Here is a 14,126-nt window from a genome sequence, read left to right on the forward strand (position 1 = left end):
CATGAGGTTCTATTCTCCACCAGAGAGCCCGAAAGTCACTCCAGTCTGCCCCAGACTGCCTCCTGCCTCCTTTAGAGCATCCTGATGAACTGGCTAACACAAAAGGCGGCAGATGCTTTTCTTGTTTGCAACAGGGACAAGTAAAGATTTGATTTCACATAGTTTTATACTAGCAATTAAAAATGTATTCCAGTAAGAGCAAGAAATAAACCCGTACAGACGGTCAGGTTTCTGAATTCTGCATTCATACTGGTTCAGTCCAGACTTTCAGAGCCCTCATACCCACCCCCTACTTGGAAGCTCGTTAACTTTGCCTGCCCCTGGTTCTTGGCAGGCTTCGGAATGCAATGTCTAATGCTTCTGGCAATGGCGCTTTATTAGGGGACGGAGCTCTGTTATTAGATTGCATTTTCTTATTTCCTTCAGATCCAGGGCACCTGATATTGGAGGGCTCTCCCTATGGGCTAAGACTGACAGACGCTGCCAGGGAGGAGTTTTTATTATCTTTGTGGGTGCCTATGCAGCCAGATGAGAATTCCAGACTGGACAGACTAGTGGACAGGTGGCATCGCCATGTCCTGACTGGTAGAGCCTACCGTCCATGTGGCTACTAAGCCCCTTTTGCAGGTACTGTAGACTGGAGGACATAGCTGGTGTTCTTCTGTCTGCTCCACGAGATCAGAAGGCATTTAGCACAGCGATCCTGGCCTCTTCACACAGTGGGTCTAGTTTGCCATCACCCCCTAGAAAAATAGATAACACTTTTTGGCCAGTTTTAAATACAAATTGATGTAATATTAAGTATAACTTGAGTTTTCACTAGGAGTGTATTTCTGAAGGCTACAGGCATGTGAACTGTTAAGCAGCCTCTAGCAGTTTTGGTGGAGCCCTGAAGCTCTTGCTCTTAGGCACGGGGAGGCAGACTTGGTGCCAGTCTATGGGGCCATAAATGCCCCAGGGCAAAGAAATGTGCAGACTATAGCTGATCATGTCGTATCCTGTGAATATACTGACTCTAATTGTCTCAGAAATCTAGATAAAGTAAACAAATAGAACAAAAATCATGTTGAAAGAAAATAATAAAACATACATTACTAATGTGAGAAATGGAAACTAAATACAAAACCGCATTTTCTTCCAATTACATCTGAAGGCTGGGCTCAGCTTTCTTTTCTTTCTTCTTCTGTCTACAGTGTTTGGTGAAGAAGTTAGACAGCACAACAGTGCACCGTGTGTGTGTGTGTGTGTGTGTGTGTGTGTGTGAATGTTTGTGGTATGTGTGTGTGGTGTGTGATGTATTGTTTATGTGTGGTGTGTGTATGTCAGGGTGTGTGTATGTGTGTGTGGTGTGTTTGTATCTGGTGTGTGTTTGGTGTGTGTATGTGTATTTGTGTGTTTCTCTGTGTCAGGGTATATGTGTGGTGTGTGTGTTTCTGTGACTGTTTGTTAGGATATGTGTGTAGTGTGTGCATTTGTATATGTACATGGTGTGTGTATGTGTGGTGTGTGTGAGTGTATATGGTATGTGTGAGTGTGTGGTATATGTGATTGTGTTTGTGTGTACATAGTGTGTGTGTGTGGTATGTGTGAGTGTGTGGTATATGTGATTGTGTTTGTGTGTACACGGTGTGTGTGAGTGTGTATTATGTGTGTTTGTGTGTATATGGTATGTGTTGTGTGTTATGTGTGAGTGTATATGGTGTGTGTGATTGTGTGTTATGTGTGAGTGTGTGTTTGTATGTATATAGTGTGTGTGTGAGTGTGTGCTCACACAAGTGTATATCCCCCAACACACACACACACACACACACACACAAACACACACACACACATACACACACATGCTGTCTTTCATGTGCTTCAGGGACCAGGCCTCTTGAAGTGAGTTTGAAATGCAAAAAGAACCCCAGTTTGATTCTAGGCATGGCTCCCTGACCATTTCCACTAGAAACAGGGCAAAGACTGCTCAGCAAAGGCCTGGGAGAGAGCCCCACAGCCTTACCAAACTCCAGGTCTTGGATATCACATTGAAAGACCGTCTCCTCATTTACCACAAGCTCCACCAGATTCCAGTCTTCTATCTGCTCCAGGATGATCTGATGTCCGTCTTTGGCCAACACAGCTGGAAAGAAAAGAGGGACATGTGTGACGTGGATAGATTCCACATTAATCTACGCCCTCGTCCTCACGGATGTCGGCAGCTCGTCTCCTCCCGGGTTGTTCGCGATCATAAGCTAACCACCTGGTGGGCACTAGCTGCTCCCTGGCCTCCATGTGTCCTTAAAGTCTCAGGAAAGCAAAGACAGACCCTCAAGTGACACAGGCCTTGCTTGTGAATTTCCTCAGACCTGGAGGAACTGTTAGGAAATATTCCATCTCTTGGAAGTGGCCGCTGGGTGCCCCACAACTCAGCATCATGGAGGCAGTACTCAGTATAGGAGGTGACCCAGGATCCAGAAACTTCTTTTCCCACTGATGGAAATAGAATTTGGTTGCTTCCTAGAGGGCAATTTATAGCAGAAGCAAAGACCTTCAAAAACATGTTTCAAGAACATTCTACTTAAAAGAAATCCCATAAGGAAAAAAAAATCAGAAATACAAATTTTTGCAACAAGACGTTCTTTCTATAATACCCAAATTCTATGAACAGTTTACAGGTCTGATAATAAGAGGCTGACGGAGTAAGCAGTGCTATGTGTACATAATGAGAGTTTAGTTTGGAAATTTAAAGCTGTAGGCTGGTGAGATGGCTCACTGGGTGAGGTGTTTGCTGCTGACACTCACAGCCTGAATTCAGTCCCAGAAATCCGTGTCATAGAGGGAGAGAACCAGTTCTTCAGTTGTCCTCTCGTGTTCACATGTGTGTCATGATGTACACGGGTGTGTGCATGCACACACGTACACGTACACAGAATATGTAAATACATATGGAGAAATAGTGACTTAGCTAGCTGGGTGGTAGTCTCTCGGGACCTTGGAGGAATGGGAAGCAGTTCGGTCTGGCAGAGGATGGCGGACAGCGTGAGAGTTGGGTCTCTTTTGCCCTTGGCATCAAAGGTGCCAAAGTGAAGAAACGCTGGGGTGTGTGTGTGTGTGTGTGTGTGTGCACCTTTAATCCCAACACTTGGGAGGCAGAGGCAGGTGGATCTCTGAGTTCCAGGCCAGCCTGGTCTACAGATTGAGTTCCAGGACAACCAGGGCTACACAGAGAAATCCTGTCTGAAAAAAGCAAAACAAGAAAAAAGGAATTTTTAAAAATAGTGATATTTGTGATAAGAACAAAAATCAGGATATAAATACATATATTAAGAACATATACTCAATATTAATTAAGCTATGTATGTAAGAAAGAAGAGGCCCGTGTGGTGGCAAACCTATAATCTCAGCTCTAAGGGAGACTGAGGCAGAGGATATTGAATTAGAGGCCAGCCTGGGGTACAAAATGAGAGCCTGTCTCAAAATTCAAGAAAACGAGCCAGGAAAGTAAGCTCCCTGGTTCTTACTCTCTCAGCATTCCCCACAATGTCTATAATAATTAGAAAACTTTTAAGAAAACAGATTTATTAATCTCACCTTTGAGTCTGAGGCTTGCCTATCATTTACACGCCGCGGCTCCTTCCTACAAGCCAGCATCGGGTAATTTGTAAAGATAACCTTTCTTTTCCCCCTCTGAACCTAGGTCTTAGGCTGGCTAGGCAAGTCTCCACTACAGCCCCGCCCACTCCATCAAGGCTGTGGCTCGCGGGAATGGCAGCTCCCTACAGTTAGTCTCTCCAGCCATCTTCTCCCGTTTCCCTGGTGCTCTCGGGGCCCCATCCATCCTAGGGCTGGTGCGCCATGGCTCACCTTTAGCATTCGGCCTGCTGGGGTGAGCTTTTGGGTTAGAAGGAACAAGGCATCAGATGGGGTCGTGTTTTTTTACTTTCCAATCAGTTTTCGGAGGGGAAGAACAGACATTTTTGTCAGCTAATTGCATTTAATTACAGAGACAATGGCTGTTTCCGAATGTTGTTGTGTCCACTCCCTCATCCTTCAATCAGTTCAAGCACATCCGGCCCCAGCTGGGAGCCTTTTAATTGCATAATTTGGATTTCACTTCTGGAAAGAAACTTGAGAAAGACTCGGTGAGGGTCTCCATTAACACAATCAGCTCCCCAGGCACCCGGGGCTGGCCCTAATTGACCTACCTCAGCTAATGCCTCTTTCCAAAGAATGCCCGCTTCGGTTCTTTGGCATGTTTTTGCTATTGTATCCTGTTTTAGTGTCTTGATCTTAAACATCTTTGAAGAGGGCACTCAGTGGCTTGTTTAACTGGAAGTGGTCCAGCTGGTTTGGAAGGACAGTGCATCAGCTAGGGAGATGGTGATGTAAGTCCATGGGTAGGAATTTCTGGCCTCTCCTTCCCCTGCCCATTGCACCACTCTCCTCAACAGGAAGTAGCTACACATGATAAGGTGCACTGTGGCTTCTAGGACTTAGGCATTGCATAGTCTGTAGACCTTCCTGGGGTGGTCTGGAATTTGAAAGGGGTGGGACGGGAGTGTAGCTATCACTCTGCTCCAGACTGCAAGGTTAGCTTTCTAAGGCCTGAGGGGCTCTGAGAGAAGAGGAGATAAGGACTAGGCAGATGATCCAGCAAGAGACCTCAGGAGGCAAGCACTTCCCAGCTGCCCACGACTCGTCCCTGAAAGGCCCGTCTGACTGAAACTCAGGTTACACACGGCGGTGTTGGAGTATTTTATAGAGACAGCATTACTCTTCCAGGATAAGGTGTAGCTGAAACCAGATTTGGTCCACAAAACAAGCCACCCCATAGAGTCGAGAGGTGAATGGTGAGGGCTCCCAAGAACAACTGAAGCAGACAAGAAGAGATCTTCTCTCCCTAGAGGGGTTGCCAGGCACAGGCATCTGAACTCTTTAAGGGCAGGTCTCTTGACCTTCCTGCAGGAACCTGGGGTCAGCACAGGCTCCCCAAAGCAGCAAACTCGGCATGGTGAAGAGTACCACCACTTTCCCCTGCGGCTATTGGTTACCTGTCTGATTTGTTCTCTAGTGACAACTACCTTAGAGTCAGTCACACTTATCAGCCTCAGGACTTCTATCCCTTCCTGTCAGAGAGGAGGTAGTGAACCTGACTGTAGCATGGTTTAAGGGATGAGAGAAAATGACCCACCTTCCCCCCACCCCACCCCCTGTCTCCGGAATTCCTGCAGTTCATCCAAATGCCACCGCTTGGCACGGAGGGGGACATAGTTTCCTGGGCTGCTACTGGGTTGTCTATTCAAAGAAAGGTCAGATAAATATGTTCCCCGAAACAAAGTCTATGCACAGGCAGTGGCTAAACTCCAGCATAAATCAGCCAGAGGCACTAAGCCACCCGCAGAACACCCACCTCTTTGAAGTGGCACCTCATTCCTCACAGGGAATCCGGATAAAGTGCAGGGACAGGGGAGAGGCTCTGTCCTCCCTGAGCTGGCGGAGCTGTGTACCATCTGTGGAGGATGTCAATGCTGCTGGTACACTGACGGATGGCTTTCCTTCCTTTCACTCAGAGCAGACAGAATGTCAGTGACCATTAATGAGTGCAGCTAATGCATCGCTGGGGATGGGAGGATGGCACTTTGGTGCCTTGACTAAATAAAGATGGATTCCATTTTTAATGGTCAGTTCCAGTGCCTTCCAATTCCTTTGAGGGCGTCGTTTGGCAGGCTCAAGTACAGTAGATGAGGAGAAACCACGGCCAGGGCAATTACTTAGGGTTCTTTTAAGCACTGGTTTAGTGGAGTTTTTTTTGTTTTTGTTTTTTGTTTTTCCCGAGCCATTATAATTCGTGAATAATAAAGAACAAGAGTGTTCAGATTGCTTAGGGCATGGCACATTCAGAAAAGATCGGGCATCCTTCCAAAGACAGCGGGGCTTCGGGAAACGATAAAGCGCTATGATTTTTAAAAGTCATACGCAGAATTCAGAAGCAGATACTACAGAGGAGTGCCTGCAAGTAGGTCTGCTCGCTCCGAAGGGTCTGAAGCGGGAGAGTGGGGGTGGGGCGGGGGAGTAAATGTTCCCTGCTTTGTTGCTATTAACACCTTGGCCCTTGTCACCAGGTCCTTTGTAAATGTTGGCAGCTGTTATTAGATGCGTTATCAAGCATGGGTGTACACAGCTTACTTTACAAATCAGCCACCTGCAGATGCCTTACACAGCCATCCTCCACAGCCATCAAAATACACCCCAGGACTTCCTCGAAATACCATTTCCTCCCCAAGAGGGACCAGCAGCTCTGGCTCCACTGAATCCTGTACCTATGGGCTACTTGCCTCTCTGAGGCCAGAGAACCACGCATCCAGTAGTTCACCGAGCTTCTCTGTTCCTCTCTGATCCCTGTCTGTTTTCCTCCCTCTCTGTCCTCCACCCTTCCTTTCCCCCACCGCTTTCTTACTTTGTTGGGGGAGGGAGGGAGGAAGGGAGGGTGTTAGCGGAGTAGCCCAGAATGCCCTTGAACTCATGATCCTTCTGCCTCAGCCTCCTGAGCGCTGGGATCACAGGTATTGTCACCCTGACTGACTGATTGTCCTTCCTCTTCTTTTGTCTTCCCTGCTTCAGAGCCCCAGGCAGCCCAAGATGGCTTGAACTCCTAATCCTCCACCCCCCTGCTCTCCAAGGCCAGGACTGCAGATGTACACTGGTTCTTTGTTTCTCTGTCTTTCTTTAGGACATTTTTTTTTTCTGAGACTGAAAGTACATCTAAAAGATTTTCAGATTACAAATGTAAAGCAGACTCGGGATTCTGTAAAAATCTTAGACATTATAGAAAAGGACAACATTTTAAAAACCAGCCTAACTTTACCTTATGCCCCTCTTCCATCATCCGTCCTCTCAAGCGGAGAGAGATGTGCAGGAGACACGGGAGAGGCTCTACACCTGTCTAGTGCTGTGCTCACCCACCCAGGCCTCCACCATCCCTGTCAGGTGCCAGATGTGCTGCAGCGTCTTGAGCCATTGCAGTTTCTGATTGCTTCCTTTTTTTTTTTCTACCAAGAATGCAGCAGAAAACATCGCTAATACGCCACCTGTGTTACCTGCAGGGGTGGGGGTGGGGTGCAGTGAAGGCAGAACCTGGAAATCAAACATTTAGTTTTTGTTGTGTGGGTTACATTTTATAGACACTCCCAAGTTGCCCTCCGAGCGAGCTCACTGTCCAATTTGTCTTTCAACTGGAACCAGATGAGAATATTCATTCTCTAATCCTTCCATGACCCACAATTGTAAATGCATATCTCCCCCCCCCCCCCCCGTCTGTCTCTGTCTGTCTGTCTGTCTCTCTCTCTCTCTCTCTCTCTCTCTGGAAGACAGCTGGAGCTCAGCAGTTTGGGATGTTTCTTCTGAAATCCCGTCTAACAAGCCTTCTGCTACTAGGTCTACATTTCCCCACTTCTGCACTACCCAATTTTGGCCCTTGGCACTCTGTCCTTAGGCAACACCTCTGCCCGCTGCCTGGTTCTGTCTCCTGCTCCAGTCTTCCTCCAGCATATGGCTCTATATTTTCTGATGAGTAGCTATGTCCTCACATTTGATACATTCTTTCCTGGAATGTTTAGAAAGTAACATTATCAGGAAACCCCACTCTAGAGGTCATCTAAGCAGCTAGCCATGGCTAGGAGAGAGAAGACCCTTCAATGGGGCTAGCAGGAAGCAGAGCAGGGAGCTCCAGGGACACAGCTCTTGTGAGTTATTGCCCAGCTGAGACTGGCCTTTCCTGTGATGCAGCTGCCTTTCAATCATTCCTGCTCCTGTAAGTGGGCAACTCCAGTAAGCTCACTGGCTTGCCAAGTCAGACATGGGTGGAATTGTTTCTTCGGTCTGCTGTTAGTACCCCATCTGGGGTGAATAGAAATTTGGCCACATCTCCCCAGAAAAAGTCTTGCAACACTTTTCATATATATACCAGCAACCAGGTCCTAGGAACTGGGCCCCTGCAGGGAACAGGACAGATAGGAATCTGAAGAGATAGGACACACTGAAGAGTATGTCAAAGTGTGTGTGAGGTAAGGAGCTAAGAACAGTGCTGTGCTATCTATGAACACTAAGAAGGACAGAGGGAGATAGAGGAGGAAGGAGGCAGAGCTACCAAGATGGATTGCTGGGTAAAGACATTTGCTGTCAAGCTTGCCAGCCTTAGTATGATACCCAGTACCGTACATGGTAGAAGGAAAAAATCAACTCCTGTGATTTATCCTTTGACTTGCACACGAGTGTCAGCATGTGTGCAAGGCACGCAATACACACACACACACACACACACACAGACACACACACACACACATACACATAGACATGAGATTTCAGAAAGTCTTGCCCATGAAGGTGACTTTCAGGGCAGATGGCATGAAGGCTGAGGAAGGAAAGAGAGGATCATTTGGAAAAAGCATCACAGGTACAGCTCCTCCTGAGCACCAGGTGTAAGCTCCTGGGGTCCCCAGAGAGGTCCATGGTCAGTGAGGGTGTGGGCATGGCCGGAGTGGATGTGTAAGCAGGTCAAGGAGGTCAGAAGGAGCCTGATGGCCTTGGAAGGTCTTGGGCTTTTATCCCAAGTGGAGCTGGAAACCACCAGAGTTATCCAGAAATGAAGCCATATTCTGACCCTGTTCTGGTTCTGAGAACAGACTACAAGGAGGCCGTGATGGTTACAGTGAGCTCAGGTTGGAAGCCATGACACAACATAGAGGATGGCAATGACGATGACAATGAAGATGACTGATCAGAAATGGAGGAAGAGGGAGGTTCACTTGGGAGGCAGAGGCAGGTGGATTTCTGAGTTCGAGGCCAGCCTGGTCTACAGAGTGAGTTCCAGGACAGCCAGGGCGATACAGAGAAACCCTGTCTCAAAAAACAACAACAACAAAAACAACCCCCCCCCCAAAAAAAGATTGAATTAGCGGCATGCAGCAAGAACAAAGACTCTGAGGTAGACGGACAGGCTGACTCTGAGGTAGACGAACAGGCTGACTCTGAGGTAGACGGACAGGCTGACTCTGAGGTAGACGGACAGGCTGACTCTGAGGTAGACGGACAGGCTGACTAGTGGATATAACAGAGGAGGAGGGATGAAAATGGGTGTCAGGTTCTGGCCATAGAGACAGCAAAAAGGGAGAGGCCAGGACCTGAGACCGGGAGAAGGGAGGCATTGAATGTCATCGGTGTCCAGACTCATTGACAGTTAGAATCGCTCCTGCCTTCATTTCATCTAAATCCTAGAACATGGTTTCTACACACTGGTTTGATGTCTCTCAATAATTCAACTTCCTCCATTTCTCTTTTCCAATTTCCCCCTTCAGAACTGGACCGTAAGGTACAAATCATGGCATGTCTTTATTTATAGTTTTTCAAGACAGGGTCTCCTTGTAGTCTGTTCTCTGTGTAGCACTGGCTGTCTGGAATTAGCTCTATAGGCCAGGCTGGCCTCAAACTCAGAGATTTGCCTGCCTCTGCCTTCCAAGTGGTGGGATTAAAGCTAATTTGTGGTTCTTCACTTAGGCACCTTTGCCGACTCTTTGATGTCAAGGACAAAACAGGCCCAACTCTCGTGTTGTCTGTCATCCTCTACCAGACCGAACTGCTTCCCAGTCCTCAAAGCTCCCGAGAGACCCCCCTCCTTCTTTCCTAATGACTGACTCTGAAATAAGTCCTTGCCCCATGTGGCACGCTGCTCACTAGTCCCTCTGCATTTCTCATCAGACTCACGCCACTGAGGGGTTTGCAATCTCCTTTTACCAACAAGGAAAGGGAGGCTCGTGAAGGAGGCCATGTCAGAACTAGGAGGTTACCTCATCTTCAGAGCCCCTGTGTTCGGCCTCTGCTAATGCCATTTCCACAGTGCAGGGCTATACGCGGATTTTATGCATCTTAAATATCAAGTGCACAGGGATGGAAAGTTGATTAGAGTGCGGGAGGACTAGGGGTGGAGGTTGGAGTTGCTACTTATGAAGTAGTGCTATTGTTTAGGATGTTGGAAACCTCTGGGAACAGACAAATGATGCTTCTGTGACACTGTGATCTTTAGTTAATGTTGTAACGCGACACCATTATGGGCTGAATTATATTTTCCTCAATTGGTGTGCTTAAGTCCTACCTCTGGCTTTTGGTCTATAACTAAGGTTAAATGAAGTCACAGGGAACCCCCGGTTTGAAAGGATTAGAGTTCCTTATTCTTTGTACATTTTCCAGTTGTGGGTCTCTGCCAGTTTGCTACCTACTGCAAGCAGCAGCTTCTCTTATGAGAGGTGAGAGGTCTCCTCATCTGTGGGTATCATGATAAGTCTTCGGAAGTTGGTTTAATTGGTAAGTTGGTTTAATGGTCCCATTTAGCAGAAAGAGAAGACGCTTTGTCTTTAGAGCGTATAAGCTGACTACCCAGCAAGGCCATGGTTCCAAAGGTTCCAGGTACGGGTTCCATTCTGTAGAGTGTTCCTTAACTCCAACCAGAAAGTCTTTAGCTGTTCCCATAATGTAGGTGCCACTACTGCACCAGTGGGCATGTCCTGCCAGGCCAGTCACTTTGTAGCTCTCAGGGTTCACAGCTGGGTAAAAGGAACCCTTACTCCCAGCACTATAAAAGCTGGCCAGTAGGAGCCGGGCGTGGTGGCGCACGCCTTTAATCCCAGCACTCGGGAGGCAGAGGCAGGCGGATTTCTGAGTTCGAGGCCAGCCTGGTCTACAAAGTGAGTGCCAGGACAGCCAGGGCTATACAGAGAAACCCTGTCTCGAAAAACCTAAAAAAAAAAAAAAAAAAAAAAAAAAAAAAAAAAAAAAAAAATAAAAGCTGGCCAGTAGGGCTCAGTCCTGAATGGGACATGAATATCACACTCTCTATTGCTGTGTCTCAGGGGATTGCTGTGGAACAGAGGAGCAGAGAGACTGTAAGCAGAGGTGGCAGATGACTAAAGCAAAACTTTAGTGTAAAGATACACCAGGACAGGCACACACATGAACTCACAGCAGTTGTGATGGCTCATGCCAGACAAATCCCAGTATGCCAAGGGGGCATGGGCGTGAAGTCCCACTTTGAACCTTGACGTTATTAGCAATTAATAGCTGCTGGGGCAGGAAGAGTCAGTTTTCCCTAGGATGTGTCTCTGGGAAGGTTTGCCATGCCCCAAGAGATATTCACACCCGAGAGTATTTGGGCAGCACAGAGTTGACTAGCAGTATTTTTAAAAACAAACAAACAAACAAACAAACAAACAAACAAACAGGCATGAGAGTGAGTAAATTAGAAGCTGTGGGTAGAGCTGGAGGGAGCAAATCTGATCAAAATATGTTGTATAAAAATGTCAAAGATGCTGGGCGGTGGTGGTTCACGCCTTTAATCCCAGCACTTGGGAGGCAGAGGCGGGCAGATTTCTGAGTTTGAGGCCAGCCTGGTCTACAAAATGAGTTCTAGGACAGGCAGGGCTACACAGAGAAACACTGTCATGAAAAACAAAAACAAACAAACAACAACAACAACAAAGAAAAACAAAACAAAGAAAAACAAAACAAAGAAAATGTCAAAGATAGGTAATTAAAATGTTATTTTAAAAAATGTAAAAGGAGGATGTGTGTCTCTCTGAGATGAGCTATTAGTTTGTTTGCTACTGTATCCATCTTCTCAGTACCTGAGGGAAGAGAGAAAGTGGCCTTCAGCATACAAGGAAGAGAGCTACACCAGAAATCACAGTACCTAGCCAGGCCTCCAGCCTCCAGCATGGAAGAAAGTAGGATTTCTATTGTCCAAGGCACATAGCCTGTAGCATTTGACGCTGGCAGCCGAAACAGACTCTTATAAATGCTGTCTTAGAGTTTCAAGTGTTGTGATAAAACCAGAGATCCTCGGGGAGGAAAGGATTTATTTTCCCACATCACTGTCCGTCACTGAAGGAAGTCAGGGCAGGAACTTACGGCAGGAACTCAGAGTCAGGGCCTGAAGCAGAGGCTATGGAGGGCTCTGCTTACTGGCTTGCTCTTTGTGGCTTGTTCAGCCTGAGATCTTACAGAACCCAGGGCCACAGGACCATGAGTGGTACCACTCAAAACGGACTGGGTCCTCCCCACATCAATAACTGGTTAAGAAAAGCTACTACAGACTTGCCTACAAGCCAATCTTACGGAGGCATTGTCTCAAAAGAGTCTTCCCAAACAACTCTAGCTTATGTTGAAAGAGTAAAACGTAAAAACAAAATTCTAGGCCTTTAGGCCCAGGCTTGGAAGTGTGGCCTTTGTGATCATAAAACAGATAGCCACATTCCTCCACCCACCCGCTTCCTGGGTTCAAAGAGTGTTCATTCAAAGAAAGTCACCCTGACCATTACCAGAACCTGCAATGCAAATGTGCTATCATTAGGGGCTCTTAGAAACTGTCTTGAGAAATAACCCTCACAATTACCAGGTGATTCCTTGTGACATTTGTGACCTTGCACTTCCTTGGGACTCTTAACTGGTATCTTTGGTATTTTCCAACAATGTCCTCCCCACTTCCTTGAGTTGTGGTTTCTTCCTTTAAATACTCCCTTATCCAGCTACTCGGGGCGCCATGGTCCTCTACCCCTGCGTGGTGTATGACTGTGGGCCCAAGAGAGCTCTTGAATAAAAATCCTCTTGCAGTTTGCAGCAAGACCGTTTCTTGTTGGTGATTTTGGGGTGTCGCCTCTCCTGAGTCAGAATGTGGGGGAGTCCTCACGTTGTGGGTCTTTCAACATCATGCTGACATAATTACAAGCACAGACACTGTGGGATTTGCAACAAAAACCTCTCAACAACTATTTTCTTAGTGAGAGTGATGTAACAGTGAAAAGCTGACCCACCTTTCAGGTGTGAACTTCAAATACCACCTCCCCCCAAACTGATTTTTGTGTCCTCTGGACTTTAGAGCCTTTGGCTCTAGTCTGACAGGCTTTAAGCATGACTCTTGGTCATCAACATATCCTGTTCAGCAGTTCAACACCTGCCTGAGTTTATGCACACGTTTAACATGGAGCCAGCTGCATAAATGAACAAGCAAAGGGTAGTATCTTAGGCCTGTCACTCTGCAGCCACTTGACTTACAAAGGTCCCTTGTTATTCGTCATCCTAAGCTTCCCCAATCCTAATGTGGGATTAGCTATTTTCTCCTAACACTCAGGATATCCGCAGACTGTGTTCATGTTTAGCTTTTATATCTAAGTAGGGAGAGCCGGAGGGAGATGCTAAGTCATCCCGGGAAGGCTTCCTGGGGAAGGAGGTACTTTACTGGGGTCTGAGGAGAGAAGGTCTAAGTAGGGGACTCAAGTTGCATCCGGGAGACTAAGGCTCAAAAACAGGCACTCAGTCGGGTGGCCCACCTTGCAGACCCTGCAGTCGGTAGGTGCGGTGCTCCACGGACAGGCCCACTGCGCTGTAGGGCCCATAGCGCAAGGTCACCACCGCTTGCGCAGGCATGGTGTTTTGTCCTGGCTGAAAGAGGTTGTCAAGGACTCTAACACCTGCTGCTAGGCAACCGCCAGACCAGCCTTCAGAGGGGTGGGCGGGGCCACTGCTGGGCGGGGCCAAGACTTTCCTGTCCCAAGTCCCCAGGCTTAGCACAGAGTTACTGGTATATACAGTAACTCAGTTTCCACCTGCTGTGGTTAAGTGTTAGCGGTGATTGCGTGAGTGAGTAACTCCCGCCAGTTAGAGAAAGTATGTGTCTGACTGCACTGTCTAGAGTTGCTTAGTTTCATCGCTAACCATCCAGTTGCAGCCTGCATTTTGTATGAACTCTGCTGAGGTTTAGGAACCTTGCTAAGCCATGAAGAAAAGCAGGAAAGTAGAGTGGTGCGTTTTCTCTCTTTGTTGACCTGTTTTTGATTGATTTATTATACATACATACAAACAGACATACCTGTGTGTCTTTGTTTTGTTAAAGCCTCCCAAATGCTTGATGCTTGACCACCTTAAATCCTTAAATCACCCCCTCTCTGTTTCTCCTCTCTCTCTCTCTCTCTCTCTCTCTCTCTCTCCTTTCTTCTCCTTCCCTGCCCCCACTCTCTTTCTCATTCATTGCCATCCTCCCCAGACACAGACAACACAGGGAGAACCTGGAGGGCCCATGGATGAGAAACCCCACTCCATGG

At 47.2% G+C, this 14,126-nt stretch overlaps 1 protein-coding gene across 1 annotated transcript in view; it reads right to left on the reverse strand.

Annotated features, from left to right (window-relative positions):
- The window catches only part of CUNH10orf53 (chromosome unknown C10orf53 homolog), a 13,855-nt gene extending 378 nt beyond the window's left edge, over positions 1–13,477 (reverse strand). Inside the window, exons 1-3 of the mRNA XM_021182433.2 lie at positions 13,356–13,477; positions 2,003–2,122; positions 1–743 (exon numbers count right to left, since the gene is read on the reverse strand). The exon at positions 1–743 is cut by the window's left edge and continues 378 nt beyond it. Of these exons, the coding sequence (XP_021038092.1) occupies positions 679–743; positions 2,003–2,122; positions 13,356–13,452 (282 nt within the window). The 5' untranslated portion in view covers positions 13,453–13,477 and the 3' untranslated portion in view covers positions 1–678. The remainder of the gene's footprint in view (positions 744–2,002; positions 2,123–13,355) is intronic.
- Between the last annotated feature and the right edge of the window lie 649 nt (positions 13,478–14,126).

This window comes from Mus caroli, unplaced genomic scaffold, assembly GCF_978045245.1.
Source record: "Mus caroli unplaced genomic scaffold, Mus_caroli_1 scaffold_12, whole genome shotgun sequence".
Classification (NCBI taxonomy): domain Eukaryota; kingdom Metazoa; phylum Chordata; class Mammalia; order Rodentia; family Muridae; genus Mus; species Mus caroli.